General features: G+C 62.3%; 1 protein-coding gene across 1 annotated transcript in view; it reads right to left on the reverse strand.

The window, feature by feature from the left end:
* Window positions 1-9,038, reverse strand: part of LRP5 (LDL receptor related protein 5) — a 98,001-nt gene that overhangs the window by 8,473 nt on the left and 80,490 nt on the right. The window contains exons 17-20 of the mRNA XM_008061395.1: window positions 7,387-7,623; window positions 5,617-5,727; window positions 3,782-4,018; window positions 2,678-2,817 (exon numbers count right to left, since the gene is read on the reverse strand). Coding sequence (XP_008059586.1) covers window positions 2,678-2,817; window positions 3,782-4,018; window positions 5,617-5,727; window positions 7,387-7,623 — 725 coding nt within the window. The remainder of the gene's footprint in view (window positions 1-2,677; window positions 2,818-3,781; window positions 4,019-5,616; window positions 5,728-7,386; window positions 7,624-9,038) is intronic.

Consider the following 9,038-nt stretch of genomic DNA (forward strand, 5'->3'; position numbering starts at 1 on the left):
AACCTGCTGGGCTCCGGCGATCCCTCCGCCTCAGCCTTCCGAGTAGCCGAAATTACAGGCACGCGCTACCACGCCCGGCTGATTTTTTGATTTACTGTAGAGATGAGGTCTCACCAAGTGGCCTAGGCGGGTCTCGAACCTGCGGGCTCAGGCAATCCACTCACCTCGGCTTCCCAAAGCGCAGGATTACAGGCTGAACCATGAGCCCGGCTAATTTTTTTTTTTTTTTTGAAGAGGAGTCTCACTCTGTTCCCCAGGCTGCAATGCACACTCACAGCCACCACAGCCTCGACCTGCCGGACTCAGGTGGTCCTTCTGCCTCAGCCTCCCAAGTAGCTGGAACCAAAGGCGTGCGCCACCACGCCTGGCTAATTTTTTGATTTATTGTAGAGATGAGCTCTCGCCATGTTGCCTAGGCTGGTCTCAAACCCCTGAACTCAGGCAATCTTCTCGCCTTCACCTCCCAAAGTCCTGGGACTACAGGCATGAGCCATCGCACCCAGCCCAATTTCCTTCTACTTTTTTTTTAGAGATGAGGTCTCGCTGTTGCCCAGGCTGGTCTTGAATTTCAGGGCTTGAGTGATCCTCCTGCCTCGGCCTCCCAAAGTGCTGGGATCGCAGGTGTGAATCACCGTGCCTGGCTCTTCTGAACCTTTTGAGCTCTGTACCACGAACGACTATTTAATGGATGCCAAATAACTTTGCAAACTTAAAAACATTCAGCTCCATACAGAATTTCTTTCAGAGGTGATGGGGATGTTCTAAAATTAACCGTGGTGAGGTTGCACAAATCTGTGAACGTCCTAAGGCCTACGGAATTGTACACGCTACGTGGGTGAACAGCGTGGTTACACAAAGTGTCTAAAAAAATAGCTGGCTGGTCAATGCCACTTCGTACTGCCTGGTAAGATCCCACCCGGCTCCCAGCAGAGCACAGGAAGGAGAATTCAATTTCCTGAGCCTCTGGGCACCTGTCCTGGGGTTAAAGGGAGGGGCTTCCTGGAGGAGGTGTGGCCCTACACGCCCCCAGGGCTCCCAGTCGGTCAGCTGGGAACACAAGAGAAGGAAGGTGGTGAGCATTCCAAGCTCTTGGCCCCTGGCTTGTCGTCCTCTGTCCCTGGACACAGCCAGCCCTGCAGTCCCCAGAAGACTCGGTTTCCATCCAGCAAACCAGAGATGACCCTGTGCTGTCCACTCCTTGCCAGGGCCTGCCGGGGTCAGGCCCAAGAAGAAGACGCCACCCAGGGCTGAGGGACGCCCCGTAGAGCGGGCAAAACCAGGCCTGCAAGGTGAGACTCATACCCCAAGTAGGCTCAGGGGCTGTGTTCACCTCAGAAGCTGTAGGAATCTGATGCTAGGAGAATTAAAAAGCACACGGGAGGCTCACGCCTATCATCCCAGCACTCTGGGAGGCCAAAGTGGGAGGCCCGCTTGAGTCCAGGAGTTTGAGACCAGCCTGGACAGCATAGCCAGACCCTATCCCTACCAAAAAAATGAAAAAGTTAGCCAGGCGTGGTGGCGCGTGCGTCTGTTGTCCCAGCTACTCGGGAGGCTGAGGCAGAAGGTTTGCCTGAGCCTGGGAGGCTGCGGTGACCATGAGTATGCCACTGCCCTCCAGCCTGGGCGACAGAGTGAGACCCTGACTCGTAAATTTAAAAAAAGCACAGAGGGCACGTCAAGTCAGATTCCAATTCTCATACACACAGATGCACATCGGTGTACCGAGTTCGCCCGGTCCCCTGCAGAATCGGGGTTTTCCCCGGCCAGCCTTGAGAAGAGGGTCTCTCGTGGGACAGGAGGGTATGTCACTTTGCCCTCTCTGCAGTCACTTTGCTGAAGGGTGTGCCCCAGTGGGAGCCAAACCCAGCCCCACACGGCCACGGGAAGCACCGGGGAGCACCCTAGCCTCAAAATTCACCCCGCATGTGTCCTTTGGCAAACAGTCCAGCCACTTTCCAGAAACCAGGAAGGCCCGGGGTGGGACTCGGGAGTGTTCCTGGCAGGGACGACACAGGGGAGCTCACACAGGCCTGGCGACACCGGGCACGCAGCTCAGAGACCTCCCCCTGGACCCTGAGACAGCCGGGGTGGCCCCAGGAGGTGGGCTCTGGGTGAGACTTCAGCCCCTCACACTTTCATGTGGTTTTCAGATTTTCCACAGTGAACAAGGATTACTCTTATCTAAACAGAAAACAGGCCGGGTGTGGTGGCTCACGCCTGTAATCTCGGCATCCTGGGAGCCAGAGGTGAGGATTGCTTGAGTCCAGGAGTTCTATCTGGACCAGCCTGGGCAACCTAGCAAGACCTTGTCTCTACAAAAAATAAAAATAAAAACACGAGTAGCCAGGCATGGTGGTGTTCACCTGTAGCTCCAGCTACTTGGGAGGCCGAGGCGGGAGGATCACCTGAGGCAGCGATCGTGCCACTGCGCTCCAGCCTGGGCGACAGAGGGAAACTCTCGACTCAAATAAATAATTAAAGAGAAAGCAAGGTCCTTAAGGAACAAACCAGAGGGTGTGGAGAGAGAGGAAGGCGGACACGCCCTCCGAGCTCTGGGTGGGACATTTCCCGGTCCTGGAATCCCACGGTCCCCAGAAGTCTCCCGCCAGCCCCGCCTGCGTGGGGGGGATGGGAGGGTCCTGCCGGCCTGCCCTTCCTTCCGGCTGGCCCCACTCACCGGCGGGTACAGCGTGGCTTTGGTGCTGGACGAGCTGCTCGACGAGGCCCCGGTGACATGGTTCCGGTCGTAGAGGGGCATCCCGCCCCGGCCGCCCACCAGACTCACGGAGCTCATCATGGACTTGCCACACGCAATGCCTGGTGGAACGGGGACAGGGCGGGGGGCGTCAGGGCCGGGCCACCCCGACGCGGCCCACGGGTCCCCCCAAGATGTCCCCCGCCCGCCACAGGCCTCCCCACCCGCGGCCAGCTGAGCTCTCTGGGAGCATCTGTTAAGCGGGGAGGCACGGCACCTACCCTGGGCCCACGGCCGGCGGGAGGGCACCCCGCTGCAGGCAGCCGGCCAGGCCAATGGGCCCGTCCTTGGGGGTGGCAGTGACGGGGATGATGCCACCGCCACAGGCTTCCAGGAGCTCTTGGGAAGCCTGGTGACCCCACTCTCTGGGGAGAGTCAGGCCACGTGTGCACCCAGCCATGGGGTCTCCTCGAGACTGGCATGGGGGGGAAGGGCAGGGCCGGAGAGAGAGAGCCCAGGGCCGGCAGGCACAAGGCTTTCCCCTGGGGCTGGAGCTGGCGGGACGCCCTCAGACCCCACAGGGACCCCACCCCCTAGGCCCACCCACGAACAGACGAGGTTCAGCCTTGCCGTGCAGCTTCCCTGGCCACCTACGGCCATGACCTGTGTCCCTGATGCCAGGGCCACTTGGTCATGGCAACCATGCTCAGCCATGGGTCCCAGCGATGCTCGGGACCCAGCTGAGCACTGCACAACGAGTCTCCCTGCCCCAGTGAGAGCCCAGCTGCCCCCACGTGTCAATTCCAGGGACATGAGGATTGGCGAACCACTTAGGACCCGTCCCACAAGACCCCTGAAGGTCAAGTCCAATGCTAGAGGGCAGCTGTTGACCCGCCGGCCCCTGTCAAGGAGTCCGATGCCAAACAGGCTCGGCAGGAAAGGCTGCATGCCACAATCGATTAGTAATGCCTGCCACGTGCACCATCAGGTAGGTGGGGTGTGTGAGGGCGCACCCGATCCACGCATCCCGTGGCCCGGCCCGCTCCCCTGCCGCCGCCAAGCCCCTGTCCGCCTCGGGGTCCTCACCTGGGAAGGGGCCGTGCTGGGAGCCACCCGGGGCCAAGAAGTCCAGGGGCACGTGGGGGGTCCCGCTGACGTACTCGTGTGGGAAGGACCCGCTGGCGCCCGCGTAGCGCTGGCACACCACACGCTGGCAGACGAAGTAGACGCCCCCCATGACGAAGAGGGAGAGGATGATGCCGATGACGGGCCCGATGGCACTGCTGTGGGCCGGGGCGTCATCCGCGGGCGGCTTGGTGATCTCTGCCAAGGACCAGAGGCGGACGGGAGGCAAGGAAACCGGTAAGGGCCCTGCTGGGGTGGGGCTGGCTCTGCCCAGGCCCGGTCCCCAGGGACGGCTGACAAGGAGACCAGAGAGGCTGGGAGGCTGCTGACCCTGCCGGGCCTCCCGATGGTCTCTGCAGAGCAGACCTTACTCAGTGCCTTGGCAGGGGCCCTTTTTGTTTGAGTTGGAGTCTCACTCTGTCACCCAGACTGGCGTGCAGTGGCTGCTCCCGGCCACCACAGCCTCAACCTGCTGGGCTCTGGCGATCCTTCCACCTCAGCCTTCCCAGTAGCTGGAACTACAGGCATGCGCTACCACGCCCGACTGATTTTTTGATTTATTGTAGAGATGAGGTCTCGCTGCCCAGGCGGGTCTCGAACCCGCGGGCTCAGGCAATCCACTCACCTCAGCCTCCCAAAGGCGCGGGATTACAGGCTGAGCCACCGAGCCCAGCTTCCGGCTAATTTTTGATTCATTGTAGAGATGAGGTCTCCCAAGTTGCCCGGGCGAGTCGCAAGCCCGCGGGCTCAGGCAATCCACTCGCCTCGGCCTCCCAAAGCGCTGGGATGACAGGCTGAGCCACCGAGCCCGGCCGGCAGGGGCCCTTGCGGCAGCTAGACTCGAGCGCCCGGAGCAGCCGTGTGTCTCATGAGGGAAGAGCTGCCCGCCGGGCCTGCTGGGTGGGTCCTTGGGCCACGCCACTGTCCAGGCTGCCACGGAGGGAGTTTCCAGGCTCTTGACTCAACTCTGACAACAGCCACCTCCATTTCCCAAGGGGTTGGCCCAGTGACCCCAGGAGCCGTCAACTCCCAGAAGCGGGAGGAACCTGGCTCTGGGGTGAGGCCCGACGGGCTACCGTCACCCCAATACCGGGGCCAAGCTGGAGATGGGGCACAGGTCCTGCTGGACTGCACACCTGCCCACGGAGCAGGGGACCCCTGGCAGCCCTGTCGCCGCCATCTGGCCCCGGTCACTCTCTGTAGAGGGCGTCTGGCCTGGCTTGGCGTGCAGGGCCCCAGGGCTCAGGGAGTCCTGTGCGGAGGCCTCCCTCCCTTGGCCCCCTGGACTTCCCTCTCTCCGGCAGCCAGAACAGGAGTGCTTTCAGCCCAGGTCCCTCGGCAGGGACAGAGCGGCCACGTCCCCTCCAGGGGGACCCATTCCTCCTTGTCTGCGACTCTAGCTCCCTTCCTGTCCGAATCGGATAGCTTTTCCAGAGTTACTGCCTCCGAGAAGGCCTCCCGGACCACCTTGGCCTCCCATTCCCTGGTTCCTATAACCCTGAGTGTGCAGGCCATGTCACTGGAGAGGCATGTGGGATGTGTCATATGTGTGTACACAAGTGCATCACCGCTTCTCAGCCAGACAGCAAGCTGGCAGGGCGCGGGACTGCCACAGCCTCGGGGTGATCTCACTGCCTAGCAGATGCCACCATGGTGAAGTTTCTGTGGGCAGAAGCATGATACTTGGCGCAAGGCCGGCCCCGTCCACCCAGGCAGCCGCTGCAGGGGACGCCGCTGTCCCTCCAGCCCTTAGACGCCCTCCAGGCCTCCCCGCCCTCCACCAGAAGCCAGCTCACCACACATGAGCTCGTCGGAGCCGTCGATGCAGTCTGGGAAAGCGTCGCACTGCTGCTTGATAAGGACGCACTGGCCGCTGGCGCACCGGAACTGGTTGGGCAGGCAGACGGCTGCAGGAAGGAGTCGCGCTCAGAAGGGGGGCGGGGGCGGGGGCGGGGGCGAGCACCCCATGTGGGCCCAACGTCCAGAGCCTCCAGATGGAGAGCAGACAGACGGGACCCTGTCCGGGACCGGGACCAGGCCGGGAGTGGTCATAGCCGATCCGGCGTCCACCCTCCCCCGATGAACCCCATTCCAAGGCCCGTGCCGTGGGGGACACGTGTGCGGAGACTGGCAAGGGGGAGACCCCAACGCCACCACACACCTCTTGCCCCTGGGGGTGTTTGCAAGGCGCCCACAATGGGTCAGGCCTGCACGGTGCGTGGACTCACGACGGCCCTGCCTGGGGTTCCCCCAGGTCATGGGAGACTGGGGATGCCTAACGGGGACAGCCCCACGGACCTCACCTCCCGCCAGTGGGGGGTGCGAGGGCGGTGCCAGGGAGACCTCGAGGGAGGCGACAGAGCCGACGGAGCCCTCCACTGCAGAGGAAGTGGCCCACGTGGGAGCCACATGGCCACGGCCCTCGGATGGGGGAGAAGCCGGGACGGCCCTGACACGCCCCTTTGCCTCCCTGGACGTGGCCTGGGGGGAGCTGCAGCCCAGGAGGAAGGCAGTTGTCGGGGCTTGGTCTCTACCCACCCCGGCAAACCTGTTGCCTAAGCTCCCCAGTGCCCTGCCAGGGTGTCCCGCCCTGGGAACCAGAGACAAGGGGACCCTGTCCTAGCCACGGTGGGATAATTTTCTGTCAACCAAGCAGAGAAAGACGCTTCCGAGACAGCATGGAGGCTGTGTGTGGTGGCTCACACCTGCCATCCTAAGACTTTGGGAGGCCAAGGCAGAAGGATCACTTAAGTCCAGGAGTTCGAGACCAGCCTGGGCAACACAGCAAGACCCTGTCTCTACAAAAAAAATAAAAACAGTTCGCCAGGCGTGGTGGCGTGCGCCTGTAGTCCCAGCTACTCAGGAGGCTGAGGTGAGAGGATCGCCTAAGCCTAGGAGGGGAGGCTGCAGTGAGCTGTGATCGGGCCGCTGCCCTCCAGCCTGGGCGAAAGAGTGAGATCCCAACTCAAAAAACAAAAACAGAACAGCCCGGAGCCACGGCCTGCCAAGGCCCTGCTATCAGCACGGCATTTGACACCAGGAGAAGTATTTGGCGAGGACGAGGGCGGGAACCGTCCCTAACCAGGGCTCCTGAGATCCGCGTGCCGGCCAGGGGGTGCAGCAGGGCTGGGTGAGGCTTTCCTGCAAGGACCAGGGGGTGAACACACAGGGTAGGGCTCAGAGGCTCTAGCCAACTCCCTAACTCTGCTTTAATTTTTTTTTTTGACTTGGGGTCTCACTCTGTTGCCCAGGCCAGAGTGCAGTGGCATGATCACAGCTCACCCATAGCCTCAGCCTCCTGGGCTCAAGCAATCCTCCCGTCTTGGCCTCCCAAGTAGCTGTGACTACAGGTGCGCACCGCCACGCCTGGTTAATTTTTGGATTTTATCGTAGAGATGAGGTCTCGCCGTGTTGCCCAGACTGGTCTCAAACCCCGAGGCTCAGGCGATCCTCCCGCCTGGGCTTCCCAGGGACTACAGGTGTGAGCCACCACAACGCTTCATCAGAGCCCCTCATGCATGGCGGGTGGGAGGCAGGGCGGGGCGGGGGCCTGGGCGGGGCCTCACCGTCGCAGTCGGCCTCATCCGAGCGGTCCTGGCAGTCGGCCTCGCCATCACAGCGCAGACGCAGGTCCACGCACTGGCCCCGCGCGCAGGGGAACTGAGCGGCCGAGCACACAGGGCAGCCCTCCTCGTCGCTCTGGTCGTCGCACTCGGGGAAGCCATCACAGCGCCAGGCCCCGGGGATGCAGTCGATCTCGCCCGTGGCACACGCGAACTGGTCAGGGGAGCAGGTGGGAGGCTCTGGGGGGGCAGAGGAGGTGTCACCCGCGGCCCCACCCGCGAACGCCAGCGGAAGCCGGAGTGGCGCCAATTCGCACCACGAGCGCGGTCCTGCTCGCCCGCACAGGAGGGAGGCGGCGAGGCCAGAGGCCGGCCGCACGGAGACAGGCACCTGTGCACTTCTCACTGCAGAGGGGACGGGAGCTGGTTGGAACCCTGAGCCTCACGCAGCAGACACGGCATCGAGGATGGCAGGAATGCCCGGGCGGGACACGCGGCCCTGACCGCGGAGAGGCTGGGGCCTGCATGCGATTGTAGACATGAGGTCTCGCCACGTTGCCCAGGCTGGTCTCAGACCCCTGGGCTCCAGCGATCCTCCCGCCTGGACATGCCAAAGTGCTGGGACCACAGTGGCTCATGAGGTTGGGGCCGCACCCCCTTCCCCGGGTCATGGTCTCCCCACAGGCACCCTGAGGGCACAGGCTGGATCGGGGGTCCAGACCGGCTGCCACCTCAATGGGCATCAGTACCTCCACCCAGCTGCGTCCGAGTGTCCACTGTCCCCCATCAGGGGCGGGCGGTCAGCACCCACGACTCTGTGAGGGGCCCACGAGCCAGGAGCCGGTGCTGGTTAAAGACCCAGTCTCAAGACAAGCAGGAGGGTCAGCCTCCCAAGGAGATGGAACTACAGGCACGCGCCACCACGCCTGGCTAATTTTTCTATTTTGTGTAGCGATGAGGTCTCACTATGTTGCCCAGGCTGGCCTCCACCTCTTGGGCTCAAGCGATCCTCCCACATCAATCAACCTCCCAAAGTGCTGGGATGACAGGCACGAGCCACTGTGCCCCTAGCAGGCGCTGTCTTAATGCTGAACAACAGTCCGCGCCACACCTGAAATCTGACCCAGGGAAGAGTAGCCGTCTCCAGCTGCCGTGATGCGTGAAGCCTTTGGATGTTTGGAAGCCCCGGGGCTCCCCCTGAGTGAACAGGGACTGTGACACAGACGAGGGGACCGTGGAAGGACACGCCAGAGTCAGCCCACGGTGTCTGAGAGGAGCAGCGGACAACTGCAAGCCACACCTGGCCACGGGGAACGCGTGGGGACAGTGGGGACTGAGCATGGCAGGGAGAGACCTGGGATAGATCTCAGAAACATTGAAGTGGCCACAGGGTCCCCACCCAACTTCAGCGAGTCCTTGTTCTCCTGCGACCTCACAGAGAACTGCACAGTGAATACGAGATTCTCAGCCAGCCGCAGTGGCTCACACCTGTCATCCCAGCACTTTGGGAGGCCGAGGTGGGAGGATCGCTTGAGCCTAGGAGTTCGCGATCAGCCTGGGCAACATAGCAAGACCCCATCTCCATAAAAAATAAAAAATGAGCCGGGCTCGGTGGCTCAGCCTGTAATCCCGCGCCTTTGGGAGGCTGAGGTGAG

The sequence above is a fragment of the Carlito syrichta genome, unplaced genomic scaffold (genome assembly GCF_000164805.1).
Source record: "Carlito syrichta isolate Samal-C Ts95f unplaced genomic scaffold, Tarsius_syrichta-2.0.1 Scaffold305238, whole genome shotgun sequence".
Lineage (NCBI taxonomy): Eukaryota > Metazoa > Chordata > Mammalia > Primates > Tarsiidae > Carlito > Carlito syrichta.